The sequence below is a fragment of the Chiloscyllium plagiosum genome, unplaced genomic scaffold (assembly GCF_037043375.1).
Source record: "Chiloscyllium plagiosum isolate Xiang-an unplaced genomic scaffold, Cpla_swu_hap1 HiC_scaffold_16, whole genome shotgun sequence".
Classification (NCBI taxonomy): Eukaryota; Metazoa; Chordata; class Chondrichthyes; order Orectolobiformes; family Hemiscylliidae; genus Chiloscyllium; species Chiloscyllium plagiosum.
In genome coordinates this window covers 92315883-92332957 of record NW_028270154.1, presented here as the reverse complement: position 1 = coordinate 92332957, position 17075 = coordinate 92315883, and the positions used below count along the sequence as shown (strand labels likewise).

General features: G+C 41.3%; 1 protein-coding gene across 4 annotated transcripts in view; it reads left to right on the top strand.

Annotated features, from left to right (window-relative positions):
* LOC122556816 (lateral signaling target protein 2 homolog) overlaps nucleotides 1-16754 on the top strand; it is a 59333-nt gene extending 42579 nt beyond the window's left edge. For all 4 annotated transcript variants that reach the window (XM_087995542.1, XM_087995539.1, XM_087995540.1 and 1 more), the window contains 7 exons: nucleotides 1336-1437; nucleotides 3312-4190; nucleotides 5825-5976; nucleotides 6842-6961; nucleotides 7471-7578; nucleotides 9173-9276; nucleotides 14525-16754. In XM_087995542.1, the coding sequence (XP_087851668.1) occupies nucleotides 1336-1437; nucleotides 3312-4190; nucleotides 5825-5976; nucleotides 6842-6961; nucleotides 7471-7578; nucleotides 9173-9276; nucleotides 14525-14656 (1597 nt within the window). In that variant the 3' untranslated portion in view covers nucleotides 14657-16754. The remainder of the gene's footprint in view (nucleotides 1-1335; nucleotides 1438-3311; nucleotides 4191-5824; nucleotides 5977-6841; nucleotides 6962-7470; nucleotides 7579-9172; nucleotides 9277-14524) is intronic.
* Nucleotides 16755-17075: the final 321 nt, after the last annotated feature.

The window sequence follows — 17075 nt, the reverse complement described above, 5'->3', positions numbered from 1 at the left end:
CCCTACCTTTTATGCCCCTCCCCCAAGTCCCTCCTCCCTACCTTTTATCTTAGCCTGCTGGGCACACTTTCCTCATTCCTGAAGAAGGGCTTATGCCCGAAACGTCGATTCTCCTGCTCCTTGGATGCTGCCTGACCTGTTGCGCTTTTCCAGCAACACATTTTCAGCTCTGATCTCCAGCATCTGCAGTCCTCACTTTCTCCATGAGCATTGATCAGCAAGTTAATGGATGAGCCATTTAAATGTCGTGGCAACATCAGGTTAGAAGCTGGGAATTCTGTGACATGCCTCCTAACTCCACGAGGTCTGGCCACTATATGGAAGGCGTAGGTAAGAATTGTGATGGGAAACTCCTAACTTACCTCGATAACACCAACAATTGTTAACAAGCAGACTGTAAACAGGGCAGAGCAGCCTGAGTGATTGTCACCCTATCCACTTGCTTAAACCTTTACTTTCTCCACCAATGGTGCACAATGGCAGCAGCATGTGCCATCCACAAGATGTCTTGCAGCAACTCTCAACGATTCATTCACTGTATCTTCCAAACCTGTAATCTCTACCTGGAAGCAAACCCATGGGAACATCACCACCACCTGTACATTCCCCTCCAAGTCATGCATCATCCTGACTTGGAATTATATTGATTTTCCTTTGCTACCACTTCGGGAGATTCAGAACAATTCTGGACTAAAGCTTGCAGCAGTAAAAGGAGCTAGCTCACCATGGCCTTGAGGCCAGTTAGGGTTGACTATCATTGCCAGTATCCCAAGAATGAAGTTGTGAAAATTTTTGTAAAGATCTCCTGATGATTCTTCTTGCATGTGGAAGTTGTCAGATTAACGTTCTTATATTTGTTTGACATGAAAGCTAAACCTAAAATGGATGGAACCTGGCAAATTTCCATTTCTTTGATCTTATCCAGACTGGTTTGGGTATCACTGACCGTTTTCATCTCAGGGATCAGGACTTCACTCTAATTCAAATTTTTTGAATGGTGCACATGCTGCTGCCATTGTGCACCATTGGTGGAGAAAGTAAAGGTTTAAGCAAGTGGATAGGGTGACAATCACTCAGGCTGCTCTGCCCTGTTTACAGTCAGGTTTAACCAGGCAGTAAGTTGAATCTCTACTGCCTGCTATTTGCCATATGATGTTCTGGTGACAGTTCAACTTCTTATGAAACTAATGCTCTCTCACATGCGTTCTATACCCTGTATGCAAACTAGCCATCCAGCCAACTGAGTTAACCATACGATAAAAATAAATGATGCCATAAGCTTCCATCCAGCTGAGCTGATCCAGAGCCCCTTCTTACTTTTATATTTGTTTCCAGTGGGCTGAGGATTTATCCAGAAGGACCCCTCAATCTACAGCAGCAGCCCAATGACATGTCTCTGCTTTTTAAACCATTCTACACCCTCCTGCAAAAAATAAGGTAAGAGACATTGTGTAGTTTTTAAAGAAAAAAATCTTGGTAAATTCAAGTAAAAGGTGACCAGCTAGGGAAGCAAAGAAATGCTGGAAATGTCCAGTTGGTTGTTGACGTCAGAAAGGGAGATTTTATTAATGAGACTTACGTTGCTGTTCTTGAAAGTTTGGTCCCATTTTGACTGGAAATGAATATCTTATGGTGGTTTTTATTTTTGCTTTTTGAAGGGTGTTTAGTCTAATCCCTGACTTGTATTTTCCTTTCTACTCTATCAGAACAGCTCACCAAAGACTAACTGACCTTTCTCTCTGTGCAGTCATGCCTTGTGAAATCCATAGCTTACACTACTTTTAGTACCTGAGATCAATGCAAAGGTATCTTTAAATTTTAAGAATAAATTTTAAATTTTAACAAGTGCAATAGTGTCTGTGGCAGAGCCTCTGTCAGTTCCATAGACCTGCACAGGAACCTCTGCAATCCACAAACAGAGCAAAGCCCTCCTGTCCGCTCTGAGCAGTCCTCCTGTTTGTCACTGACCAGGATATCTTGAACAATTTGCTGCTTTTCTTTTTGTGTCCCCATGCTTTAACTTACTCTGTGCCCTGTAAGGAACTATAATTACAATCTTGGTGTTAATACCAGCTTTTGCTACTCTTGGTCTGCCCCTGCTGCTCCTGATAAGCTTCATTTAAAATAAAACTTTGCCCACATTTGATCATCATCACTCACCTGCAACCTTCAATCTATCTTGTGAAAGCTCCTATTTTTACCATGTGGATTGATGCCAAACTGAGTGAGTTCAAGACAAATCCTTCAAGGAGAAAGGCAAGTGTTTACGTAGTAATCCATAGATGTTGCGGACTCCTGATTTTGTCTTTATAACTGCAAGTGAGTGAGTTCCAATCCATGTGTTCCTGTGAGTCTCAGTCTGGACTAGTATCGTCTCATGTCGAATCACACCTAATGTGGTCTAACTCTGCCCACGCTCTGGTATTCATGGCCAGTGATGTGTAATTCTGACATTGTTGCAAGATTGCTCCAGGGTTCTGAAACGCTTGCACAACAAATTCCATAACTTCAAATTTTTAGGTTCAAAACCTGGCCAATCAACAAACCTGGTCTGAACTCCCCCAGATTCAGTGTTGCTTCATTGCCCTGGTTATGTTGGCCCAGAGGCAATTGCAAATCTGTAATAATAATTCTTGACTGATTTTAAAGCTGACTGAGATTTTTGAAATACTGGAAAGCCATGTAAAACATGGTGCACTACATGTTCATCAATGTGGACAAGGGTTATAAATGAATGCAGTATCTGCTGATGCGTGAAAACTACTCCAGCCCATCTACATCATTGCAACATGCACCAAACAGGGGCAACCATCCATCCAGGAATTGTTTGGGCTTGGAGGGGAGAGAGACTGGGTGAATGGTGATGAGAGCCCCAATCGTCTCACCTATCCACCCCCCATTTCTTATGCTGCAATCCCTTCCATGTTCATGGTTGTATCAGTTAATGTACATGCACTCATTCACAGAGAATAATACAGAAACTGCACGGTGTCAGCAATCACAGCTATGCATCATTGTGAAAAAGTATATGTATTGATTTGACAAGCCCCTTAAATTGCATAAAATACACAAAGGACACCTAATGTAAGTGTATCTTTTGATCAATTTAAATGTTTTGCACTGAGTTATTTGCTTGTGCTTCTTCATTTCACTAAAAGCCAATGAAGCTGAGATTTTACTGATACACTTGTAAAATATTGAAGTTTATGCTGATGAAAGTGATTTGGATTATTTCAAGCATGCATTTAGATAAAAAGAGGGTTTTTTTGTGAAATTAATATCTTACCTTTCATTTTTCACTTTATTCCTAGAGATTTGCTTTATGTCCTCACAGAAGAAGAACTTTCTTTCTTAGAGAAGAGCCTATGTGCTGTAGAAGCTGAGGATTTCTTCAGTGCCAGTACTATGCTGCCCAGCCTTTCATCTCTTCACAACAGCATGAATCATGAGGGTCTTGATGAGTCCACGTATACCGACAGGGTTTCTCCTGTTCCACAAGATTCCGAGAAACTCGACCAGTTGAAGTCAATTGTCCACCAAGCACCCAGTGAAGTATATTCACCTCAGTTCAACCCCAATCTGGCCAACTCATTCAAGCAAATTCCGAACGATGTAACAGAAGCTTCCAAAGAACCTAAACTTCAACTTGAGACTGAAAATGAATTGTGGGGAGAAGAGTTTGGACAAGGCACTGTTGGCAGCAGACTGGAGAATGCACCAAAACAAAAAGCAGCAGCCCTGGACTATAATCCTGAGTCCTCTTTATCTGCTTCTGCTTCTGCTAACTGCTTGACTCATTCCAATATCATTCAGCACTTCACTGTGGCAGGAAATAGTTTTGCCTCAGAAAATGACCATTCACAGTTAGCAGGGCTTGAAGCAACAGGAATATCCACATTTCATGTCACTCAATCTCACTATTTTACTGATTTTCCAGATACAAGCTCTGTGCCAACTACTTCTGAGCAGGATTATGTTGGCCATTCAGTAAAGGCTTTTACTTCTAGTCAGGACACTGTGAAACAAAAAGCTGTTCTGAGCACATATCCCAGTAGAGAGCATATGGAAGGGATTGAGAAACACAATGAAATGGTAAACACCAGCCATGACATGTCAAAGCAGTACAGTTATAATGGAAGAACCCCAAGTACTCCTGTGGTGCCCGAAGAGCCGCATTTCAGTAATTTAAGGTGAGGATTAAAGAGGTTTGGGGTATTTATAGAATAATGACTAAGACAATACCAATGATGGCGTCACAGTGCTTAGCATTATTGGCTCACAGTGCCAGGGACCCCGATTCAATTCCATCCTTGGGAACATGTCTGTCTGTAGAGTTTGCCCATTCTTGTCATGTCTATGTGGGTTTTCATCAGGTGCTCTAGTTTCCTCCCACAATCTAAAGATGTACAGGTTAGGTCAATTAGCCATGTTTAATTGTCCATAGCATTCAGGGGATGTGAAGACGAGGTGGATTAGTCATGGTAAATGCAGGTTATTGGGAAGGAGGTAGGTTTTGGTGGGATGCTCTTCAAAAGGCCAGTGCAGACCTGATGGGCTGAATTGCCTCAAGCTGCACTACAGAGATTCTGATTTTGTGATAGCAATTATTGACAGCCCACACATGATTTTGTAACAAAAAGCTTGCGGAGGGGAAATGTTTTTGTTTCTTCAGTGCATCCTCCATTGCAATAAACCCTAAGAAATTAAAATCCACCAGATACACAATAATATTCAAAATAGAGTTAGATTTTTGATCTTGAAGAGTATCGAGGGTTATGGGGCCTGTCAGGAAAGGGGTACTATGATAATTGGATTAGCCATGATCTGATTGAATGTTAGGTCAGGCTTGTGGCCTGCATGACCACCTGCTGCCCCTATTTCTTTCTCAGCCTCCAGCTCGAAAGTCATTCTATCAGCATCGAAAAGCCCAGTAAATGATCATCATTACATCGTTCCTGTGTGTGTCTTACTGCTCCTTGAAAATTCATCATGAAATTGCCTGAATTTGAACAATTTAAGCAGTTGTATTGGCAGAATGTTACACCAAGTTGCTAATTAAGAAGTAAATTTCAACCTGGATCTACATTTTGGGTCTAATCGGGGTGCTGACTATTATATCTAAGTGAAATCTCTTGGCCTGTGTGGATGTGGGTTGGAAATCTCTTTGGTATATTAAAGCAATTCCTTTAAAACTAGCCTGTCACCTTGGATACTATATTTGAAGGGGATACAGTTCTGAGAGTTGAGCAACCAATTTTCTAACCCAAAAAGTAACATTTTAAGTCATTTTAAAGATGTTTTTGTAGGTTCGGTGTAAGGAATCCAGAATAGGAAGCAAGCAGGAAGTAGAGTGGTATTCCTGGACACAAATGGTGAATAAGTAATTTCTTTGTCTGCTGCACATCAACTATATTTGTCACAGATTTTCCGATCTTATTGCTGAGATCTGCTCCGATGAAATTTGAGGGCAGGCAAAAGTGGTCCAGAAACAACCTTGATTGAATCGAATCAGTTCTTTGGATCCATCAAGATATCTAGGTAGCTTTGACCTTTAAAATAATTGTTTAATGGTTGCTCTAACCATAAGACTGTAAGAAATAGGAGGAGGCCATTTGGCCCCTCAAGCCTGCTCCACCATTCAATAGGATCATGGTCCATCTGACAGTCAGCATATTTCATACAGCTTAAAAATATTTTAATTTTGTCATGATTTTGAAAACTGAAAGACCAGGCAACTGGAATGGGTAAATATATCCTGGCAAAGCAGCATCCAATGAAAAAGCTAAGCATGTGGTTGCATACTGACTTGTGTGCTTTGCTGCAGTACATTAGAGCGAGAGAATGGATCTCGAGTTGTGGATCTTGAAGCAGTTAAGCAAGCAGTGTGCACAGCGAGAGCAACAGCCAGAGAGGAGCTTCGGTCAAGGTATTGCAGCCGCAGTGACATGCTTCATCGGCTCTTCGTTTGTATCTCAGGTAATTTATTCAGCACTTTGTAAGGCTGCACTGTGACGTTGCAGCATTAATGTGTAGTGCCATGGCATTAAACAACACTGTTGATTTTTCATGCCCCTCACTTCACCGCCTGATCCTGTGGCCACGTTTCTGTAAATGGGATAATGAGAACCACCAGAGGAGCATTGGTTCGTTTCTATTCTTGAAGACCAGAGAATGAGATTTCAATCTAGGTGCAGGGAGTCCGAGGAATAGGTTATGATAGCCTTGTGATTATGGTAATAGATCATTAAATGAGAGATTGTGGGTTCAGGTCCTGCTGTTGCAAGTGTAATTCATCAATAAGGGTAAGTGATGTGCCGCAGCCAGCTGACGGATCAATATAAATCTGTGTCTGGTCTCTGATTCCAATCCCACACCATGGTTTTTTTTTTTTAATGCTCTCGGGGCAATTTAAAGATGTGATAAGACAAGTAAGTGTCCCATACATTTTACAAGATACACTGCAACAATTGGCGAATTACACCTTCATACTCATGATCTTAAAGGACAAGGACAGCAGATGAATAGGAACACCAGGACCTACGTTCTACAATGACTGCACCTTCCCACCCCCCACCGCCTTTTTCTTTTTCTCAGGGGTGGAACAGAAAATGACACCACTATAGGAAATGATGTCACCAACCTAAGGAAACCCAAACACATAAATAGGAAGTGGCCTACACCACCAGTGCTTCATCCAGAGGCTCACTGAAGATGTTACCTAGTATGGTGACAAAACATCTGAAAACAGACTTTCCAGCTCAGTGAGCAAACCTATATCCAGAACCTCAAACTGAGCTATGAATCTTCTCAAAACTCACTAAATTATGGTTGTTTTGAATAGGTGTAGCAGACCAACTTCAGACCAACTTCGCAGGAGACCTGCGGCGGATCTTAAAGACTGTCTTTGACATTGCCACATCAACACCAGAAAACAATATGGATGCTCTGGAAGAGGAAACAGGTACAATGGATTCACTTTATAATTGTATTCTCAAGTGTTTTTCATTTCTTAGGAAGATTTATAAAGGATACATTGAGTGTGGGAACATTCTCAGCTGAGATCTGGGAGCTTATAGTTCTGACTCTGAACCCAGGAATAATGGGAATTATCAAGAGACCAGAAAGTTTTAGAAAGATTTGAGTCCTTTTCACTTTCCTGCTGTGATGGAGGGGCTTTATGAAGTTGGGCTTTTGAGGAGTTTGGATAGTGTTATCGGGGAAATACCTGGAGTATCGCTACTGTCAGAGGTGTAGCTACAATAACAAGAGGGCTGCCACATAAAGTGCAAAAATGTGCAGTTCACCAGAGAAAGCAATTAAAAAAAAAGTTACTCAAGACTGAACCTCTCTTAAATGGAATGTTAGGATCTGAAAGAGAATTTTAATAATATTCAATACACACTTCATAAATTTACAAAAATTAGAAATCAGCTGTTTTCTTTAACTTTTTTTAAACTTTATCCCTTGCAGAGGAAGATCGCGTTTGTTTGGAGTCTACATTAGAAGATTGCTCACTGTGTCAGGAATCTCATTCTTATGCTTCTAGAGCTTCCAATTTAAACAATACCAAATTAGAAGGTACATTTTAAGTGGATATCATGTTGGGGGGAAAAAAAGTCTGCCAATAATTAGACATCACTACTTAATTGTGCAAGTATTGGTGCCAGGTTATGTTTCTTGCTCCACAGCACACAGGAGCAGAAGTGAGTTATTTCATTCTTTTTGAGTTTGTTTCCCCATTCTGTGAGACCGTGCCTGATCTGATAATGTTCAAGACCATTTTCCTGCCTTGCCTTGTAACCCTTGATTCCCTTGCTGATTAAAAATCTGTCTGTCTGTCTTGAATATGCTTAACAATCCAGCCTCTATACTGAAAAATTCCATAAATTCAGTACTTCGAGAGGAAGAAAAATCTCCTCTATCTCTTTTAAATAGGCAACCCCTTACTCTAAGTCTTGGACACTTCCACAAGAGGAAACAACCTGTCAGTATATACTCTGCTAAAATCCCCAAAGAATCTTGCATTTTAAATAAGGTTGCTTCTAATTCTTCTGAACTTCAGTGAGTACAGGATCAACCTACTCGCCCCTCCTCAGAAAATTGTTTCATGCCTGGGATCAACCCAGTGAACCTTCAAGGACTGTCCCCAATGCAACATTATTTTCCCTTTAATAAGGGAACCAAAACCGTTCTCAATATTCCAGCTGTGGTCTAACTGGTAACTCGTGTAGTTTGAGCAAGGCCTCCCTATTTTTATAGTCCATTCCCTTTGACATAAAAGCCCCTGGTGTTTGAAATTCTGCCCTTAGCTCAGGTCTTGCTCAGATCTATAGAGTTAGATACTATTCTCAACCCATTCCTGATGAAGGGTTTATGCCCAAAACATCATCTGCTCCTCGGATGCTGCCTGACCTGCTCTGCTTTTGCAGTGCCACACTTACTGACTCTGATATCCAGCATCTGCAATTCTCACTTTTGTCCTGTGTAATTCAGCTGCCATGAAGCAGCACAGTTAAGTTCATTGTGAAGTCTATTGCAGTAAGTCAAAACTCAAATCAGTGATTGTTCATTTCTAGCCATGGACATGGCAAGCTCTGGATCTCAGTTGCATGGCTGATTGAGAACACACTCATGGGATGGTAACTTCCTCCTTTGTTTGCTCTTGCTCTCACTCTCACTCTTCTTTGGTTTGACTGCTCTTTCATGACCACCCAACAATCCTGAGTGATCTATTTTAAAACCTTGCAAGAAACCCCACTCCTATTGCTGGATAGAATTTGTATGTTGCCACTTAACAAGACCCTGCAACGTGGCATGCTTTGAATGGTACATAGAGAATGCTGGCTTGCTCACTACCAAACGAAAATGGATATAACTGGAAGATTGCATCACCACTTCAACCATGCCACCTTAGAATTTTGAAAAACTTTTTGTACTATAACACAAGATTTATCCCAACTAGCCATCAAACAAATTCAATTTTGACTTGCCCTCTTCTTGCTGCCTTTTCACATCTGAGTGGTTTCTCTTATTGAATATCCTGAAATCTCACCTAGATTCGAAAAACTTATTAGAAGAAAGACTAAATTTGTCATCAGCAAAGTAGTTAATTTTTTCAATTTTTATTGTTTTCATGCAAATAATACATGCTTTTCCGCCCCTTTTTTTATAGTGCCCCCAGAGTGGATTGCAGATTCTGCCTGTAACCAATGCACATCTTGTAAAGCACCATTTACAATTGTCAGGAGGCGGCACCACTGCAGGAACTGTGGAAAGGTATGAAACGTTAACCATTGTGATGTAAAATTAGGATCAAAGATCTGGTATTGGCTACATGGAGGAGAATAACTGACACTCGATCAATCTTTGCTGCTTCAACTGTCTGTGGCTTCAGCCAGTTTTCTGTCCTGTGAAAGTGGGACGTTGAGTTCAAAAAGCTTAACTAGCCATCAATTTTGCAACTTTTGGATTCTACCACATGGCCAGTCCGTAAACCATATGCAAAATATTTTTCATTCACTTCACTTATAGCTTCTATCACTAAGTGAAATTTATGTAATTGGCATTTTACTTTGACTTTTCTTCGATTTTTGTTAAATAAAGACTTTCAGAAAAAAGTCAAAATGAACTTAAACTGAAATGCACTACATTTTGGCTACCTTTTTAAAGACCACATTTTTCTTAACTCTCTTCAGAATGGCAGACTATTCAGACCAACATGTTAGCAAGCAATCCACTCCAAATGATTGGGAGATGCCACCTTGATTGGCTACCCTTGCTCTGTACCTTTTTGGGTTTATTGACTTAGTTTTGTTTCTTCTTCATTACTGAAATATCCTGGTTTTTCAAGTTTTAAAGAAAACGACTTGTAGCATTGCAATGAAATGTTTCAACATCATGTCACTAGTAAATGAAGTATCAAAAATACAAAAATAGTACAGACTTGTGAGCAAACCAAATTACTATCCACATCATGCCGTGCCAACAAGGACAGTACCTGCCTTTTGTGTTTTTCAAGAAGTTCGATTTTCTGTCTGTCCAAACTAGCTGCCATATTTCCGGCGTTAGGTCAGTAATACTAGACTGTGATTTCGTTGGCCCCAAAGTGCTTTCCTTTGGGACACTGGGGTCATGAAAAGCATGATACACAAGCCTCCTTTATGAAAGGTTTTGGAAATGATAGTGAAAGAGGGGAAATCAAATCACACTAATACCAACACGGTGGCTCACTGGTTAGCACTGATGTCTCGGTGCCAGGAACCCAGGTTCGATTCTAGCCTCTGGTGACTGTGCAAACTCCACACAGACAATCTCCCCATGTCCGCGTGAGTTTCTTCTGGGTGCTCCAGTTTCCTCCCACAATCCAAAGATGTGGGCAGGTTTGGTGAATTGGCCATGCTACGTTACCCGTATTGTTCATAATGTGTAGGTTAGTTTCATTAGTTAGGGGTAAATGTAGAGTTATAGGTTCAGTGAATGGTTCTGGGTGGGTTACTCTTCGGAGGGTCAGTGTGGACTTGTTGGGCCGAAGGGCCCGTATCCATACTGTATAATTCTAAGTTCATACCATTCCAAGATGGTGATCGAGTAGGACTCCTCCTCCTCTAGTGCTTGTCTGCTCTGCCAGTTTCTTTCCTTTTGATCTTTTTTTAATTCCTTTCTCCTTGTCAGCAACATGGTCGTAGTCTTAGATGTACAGCACAGAAACAGACTCTTCAGTCCAACTCATCCATGCCAACCAGATATCCTAAATAAATCTAGTCCCAGTTGGCCCATATCTCTCTAAACCCTTGCTATTCATTAACCCATCCAGATGCCTTTTAAATGCTGCAATTGTATCAGCCTCTACCACTTCCTCTGGCAGCTCATTCCATACACGTATCACCCTCTGTGTGAAAAAGTTGCCTCTTTGGTACCTTTTTTAAATCTTTCCCGTCTCACCTTAAACCTATGCCCTCTAGTTCTGGACTCCTCCACCCCAGGGAAAAGCCCTTGTCTATTTACCTATCCATGCCCATCATGATTTTCTCAACCTCTGAGGTCACCCCTCAGCCTCAGATGCTATAGGGAAAATCGCTCCAGCCTAATCAACCTCTCCCAAGAGCTCCAATTCCTGACAGGATCTTTGTAGTTCTTTTATGAACTCTTTCAAGTTTCACAACATCCTCCCTGTAGCAGGGAGACCAGAATGGAATGCAGAATTCCAAAAGTGGCCTAATAAATGCCCTGCATAGTGTTAAGACGGACCCGCGGGGTCCCGTCTTTGCGTGTTCTTTCGGAAGGAGAGACTCACACAGGCAACTATGGTTAGACGCAGACAGCAGTTTATTCACAGAATCTTAACTGGTACAACGAATCTACAAGCATGCATTCGTTGGAGAAGGCGTTCTCCCTTCTCGTTCAAACTTGACACAATTATACTTCGCGCTGCCTGGAGTCCCCGGTCAGTTCGCCTTCCCCATTGGTCCATTCATCTGCGCGCGCTGGGGATCCGTCCTCCTATTGGCCGCACCGAAGTGCCTGTCCAGCTCCTGCTGTGCTTGACAATGGCTCAGCCATCCCCGGGAGCGGTTCCGATCCCGTATTCAATAGTTCATTGTTTCAAGGAATTACTATGCGTCTGACAGGCTAGCCATTTTCAATAGTTTCAGTTTAACTAAATTGACAATTACACTTATCAACTTTAGACTTAAATAGAGCCATTCACACTTAACAGTTACAGGTTCCGATAGAGCAATTCACACTTGTCTAACAGTTACAGATTCCGATCGGTTTCTTTATTAATCCCGAGTTTCGATGGGGCAATTGATACTGGCTGGTATTTACAGGCTCCAAGATTTAATTAACATTATGCACATCCCTTACAAGCTCCAGCCAGGTACTCATGCAGTCGCCAGCAGTACCTCGCTTGGCTGTTGTTAACCATTTCAGGGCTGGAACTAGAAGTGTCTGTTGCAGAACTAGTGTCACCCTCCCTAGCCCTACATTAAACACCCCAGTGAAATCTCCCCAACAATAGCCACAACTCCTATACTCCATGCACTGACCAATAAAGGAAAGCATACTAAATGCTGCCTTCACTATCCTATCTACCTGTTACTCCACTTTCAAGGAACTATGAACCTGCACTCCAAGGTCTCTTTGTTCAGCAACACTCCCCAGGATCTTACCACTAAGTGTAGAAATCCTGCCCTGATTTACTTTCCCAAAATGCAGCATCTCACATTTATCTAAATTAAACTCCATCTGCCACTCCTCAGCCCATTGGCCCATCTGATCAAGATCCCATTGTAATTTGAGGTAACCTCCTTCACTGTCCACTACATGTCCAATTTTGGTGTCATCTACAAACTTACTAACCATACCCCCTATGTTCATATCCAAATCCTTTATATAAAATGATAAAAAGCAGTGAACCCAGCACCTATCCTTGTGGCACACCACTGGTCACAGGCCTCCATTCTGAAAAGCAGCCCTGCACCATCACCCTCTGTCTTCTACCTTTTTTTTTTTGAGCCAGTTCTGTATCCAAATGGTTAGTTCTCCCTGTATTCTGTGTGATGTAACCTTGCTAACCAGCCTACCATGAGGAACCTTGTTGAATATCCTAACCTTTAATTCTGGACTTCTAGCCCAGCATGCCCTCAGCATGTACTTTTAGCCTTGATAATTCCAGAGCAGTCTCCCAACCTTGAGGTGAAGCCTGGTGTGGTCTGGAGTCAAGGCCTAGTGTGTACTGGAGGCTAGGTGCCGGTATGGACTGGGTTGGAAGGACTTTTATTCTGAACTGTTTATTTCCTTTATTTTTCTATTTTACTTTTTCCTTAAGAATCTGTATCTCAGTACCTCTGTACTTCAGATGGTGTCATAAATGGTGACTTGTGAACTTTTCATTGTACTCCTGTGAGTACATGTGACAAAGCTAATTTTAATTCTAAAGTAAAGTCACAGAATGCCCCTGGCGCTCACCTTCCACCCTACCAACCTTCGCATAAATTAAATCATCTGCCGACATTTCCGCCACTTCCAAAAAGACCCCACCACCAGGGATATATTTCCCTCCCCACCCCTTTCCGCCTTCCGCAAAGACTGTTCCCTCTGTGACTACCTGGTCAGGTCCACGCCCCCCCCCCTACAACCCACCCTTCCATCCTGGCACCTTTTCCCTGCCACCGCAGGAACTGCAAAACCTGCACCCACACCTCCTCCCTCACCTCCATCCAAGGCCCGAAAGGAGCCTTCCACATCCATCAAAGTTTTACCTGAACATCCACTAATATCATTTATTGCATCTGTTGCTCCCGATGCGGTCTCCTCTACATTGGGGAGACTGGACGCCTCCTACCAGAGCGTTTTAGGGAACCTCTCCGGGACACCCGCACCAATCAACCACACCGCTCCGTGGCCCAACATTTCAACTCCCCCTCCCACTCTGCCGAGGACATGGAGGTCCTGGGCCTCCTTCACCGTCGCTCCCTCACCACCAGACGCCTGGAGGAAGAACGCCTCATCTTCCGCCTCGGAACACTTCAACCCCAGGGCATCAATGTGAACTTCAACAGTTTTCTCATTTCCCCTTCCCCCACCTCACCCTAGTTCCAAACTTCCAGCTCAGCACTGTCCCCATGACTTGTCTGGACTTGTCCGACCTGCCTATCTTCTTTTCCACCTATCCACTCCACCCTCCTCCCTGACCTATCCCCTCCCCCACTCACCTATTGTACTTCATGCTACTTTCTCCCACCCCCACCCTCCTCTAGCTTATCTCTCCACGCTTCAGGCTCTCTGCCTTTATTCCTGATGAAGGGCTTTTGCCCAAAACGTCGATTTTGCTGCTTCTCGGATGCTGTCTGAACTGCTGTGCTCTTCCAGCACCACTAATCCAAAATCTGGTTTCCAGCATCTGCAGTCATTGTTTTTATCAAGTTGCCACAACCTTAGGAGACCATAGGGCTACTCTCTCTCTCTCATTATAGAGACAACAGGTGGCAGTTCAACCTAAGGGTTACTATGTCTCAGGCAAGGGGAGAGATTGAGAAAGCTCATGGTAACCTTAGTCAGTGCAGGAATTGGATCCAAACATTTGGCATCACATTCCATCGCAAACTAACCAGCCAGCTATCTGAGCTAACCAATCCCCTAATCCCACTAACCATCTTGTAAATGGGTACAAGTATGAGAAACACACATTATATGTCAATAAATGTTAGTGTTAAAAACCAATTTTCAGACTCCAAACCAGAATACCGTAATTGCTTACCTTTAATTCTGACTTCTTTAGTGTACCTGTTGCAGTTTATAAATTGAGATGTTATGTCAATTTGTCTCTGTTCATACTTTATCATAGTGTTTATACACAGGAGTTCGACTTGAAGCAATTTGTATTTAATTGCTATACATTGCAATGTCTGGGTCATATTGAAGAGCTTTGCAATGTTCAGAGAGAACAATATCACCCCCTTAGTATATAATTCACTGTCAGAATGTGCTGCAAATATTCAATTTCCACTTTCTTTTGTTTCAGATCTTTTGTTCCCGCTGTTCTTCCCAATCAGCACCATTACCTTGGTATGGACACATGAAGCCAGTCCGTGTCTGCGCACACTGTTACACATTTCACCTGAGTCCCTGCTACTCCAGTACATCGACGTGTTAACCTGAAGCCCAAGACCAGTGAGTGTCCACAGACATGCAAGGAGACAAGTAGAACAAGCCCATGGTAATGATTGATGTTGGGCATTTGATTCCTATGAACAAAGGATGACCATCTTCACAATTACCATGACCGCACAAAATCCAAAAGTCCCTCGTCTAGCTCTGTAGTCCTATTTCAATATATTAACTCTGATACGAATGCAAATCTATAAAGAACAACCATTTATTGTGTATTATTTATGCATCACCATCTGATATAAAAGATGTACTTGGTAACTCAAGTTTATTTTAATGATAGCTGCATCCATGATTCCTTCAGATTGGATAAAGGTAATCAGCAATGTTTTTGTATGGTTTTACAGGACGGTTATCAGAGATTTTAAATTTTGTAATTTTTACTAATGTAATTTGCTTCTGTAAATTGCTCATAAGCTTATAGGGAATTGAAATACATGTAATATGTGAACAGTATCAAATCTGAGAAACAGGGGTAAAATTTGAAGGTTCCAGGGCACATTTGATACTTTTATACTGCAGCCTGTAATACTGATGGACAATCAGCTGGATTGACCAGTTTATTGCCATTCTACTGAAGAAATCTGAACTGCTCAACTCTAGTAAACTGCTTTAGAATTATGTACTACAAAAGCTGGCACTTGGAGAACACAAATGTTGATACTCCAAAGAAAACTTGTGTGCGACTCTTCAGGATTAATATCATGGAACAAAAATCAGTTTGATGTCTGAAGAAGTGGCCCCAACATATTGGTTATAATTGTAGGAAGCAGTGTTGAAGCTTACGTTGATTATTGACATAATTGCACAAAGTTGTTGCTGCTCTTATGGAATTTCATAAATTTCAGTAACCTAGTTTTGGAAATTAATGGAATGCTAAGTTTTGACTCCTAGCATCTGCTTATTGAAGTCACAAGGAAATGGTAGAGGGTTTGAACTCCTTTTGCTCATAATTTCACTTGGAATTGGTTAGCACATAGTTCAGGAAATATGGTAATTTTTTTGTTTGTGTATCACTAAATGTATTTGTTTCCAGTAAAATACCCATAACCAGCTCATAATTTCAGCCTCTGTTGAAATAATTATCACTTTTTTTGTCAAGTATAGTTTCTTCAATGTTTTAATTGATAGTTGGGGAATGGTATTTACATTCTATTTATGATTAGATGCAAACATAACAAAGATCTTGGGTTATATATTGTCATGGTTTATGAGCTAGTTAGCAGTATTTTTGAAAGCTTGCCCATTTTCTAAAGTGAAATTGAGGCTGAATCTGACTCCAACCTTGAGTTTTGAAATCTGTGTTGAACACATGCTGAACAACAATTTTCCTTAGCTTATAGTCTTCAATGATGTTTCGGATCATTGACTCATCTAATATTTATGACCAATCTAATATTTGTGTCCTCCTGTACCATGTAGCAAAAAGCAAAACCATGCTGTATTAACATTGGAATTATATTTGCAGCACACGGATGTTTCTTGAAGTACAGATTGTGGCTTTTGTTTAGTACTCTGTCGTGTATGCTGATGTTTATTTTACAGAAAAATGCACTTTCATACAAATGACAAAATGGATATTCTGCATGAAAAGTCCAAGGAAATTCTGCGCATAAATCCTTGGAAGCTATCACTTAGGAGTCCTTCAGATAATGAAATTTTACTAAATTGCAATTCTGTGTTCTCACAAAACAAATTTAAATTAACTTAAAGCTGTGATTGGCATGTAATCTTCAGACTTCTTTTGAAGCCAAACACATTCCCCATTGTCTCGTCTAGATTTCTTACTTAGTCCAATTGGAGCAGATCTTGAATTAAAATGTCGAGTTTTCTAAAGGAAGGTAATGCAATTTCCTATCATCATCTTCTGAAAAATGCCAGCTCTGAGATGGTGTAGTCTGTTGGTTGAGGGAACACCCTATTGTTTACCTCCCTTCAACTTCACTGATCTTTGCACTTCAGTTTGGAGATGACTATATTTGTGGTTACGTTGGTTGATCATCTTCTGAATAATTACTAAGTTATACTGTTATGTATCTTAAATATAATATCTTGCACAATAAACTGAATGGGTTACAAGAGAATGTATTGATTCCATTAGAGTTCTAAATCCAGGAACATTTTTGTCTCTGCTTCAAGTTGACTTGGTTATGAAGGTAGCTGCTTCTAGGGTAAACTCTCCACTCCTTCAGTATGTGATTGAGTACTTACTGTAATTACTCAAGTGTTTGGGAAATAGCCTCCACTTTGTGAGAAGGAAAAAAATATTCATTGCCACTTCTGCAAATATTGATATCCCTTTCTTTTGGTCCATTGCTTCCCCTAGTCTAATAAATTCACTATGGGATTACTTCTGAATGTCCCTCCCTTAAAATATGCACAAATGTGTACAGCCATGTCTCTCA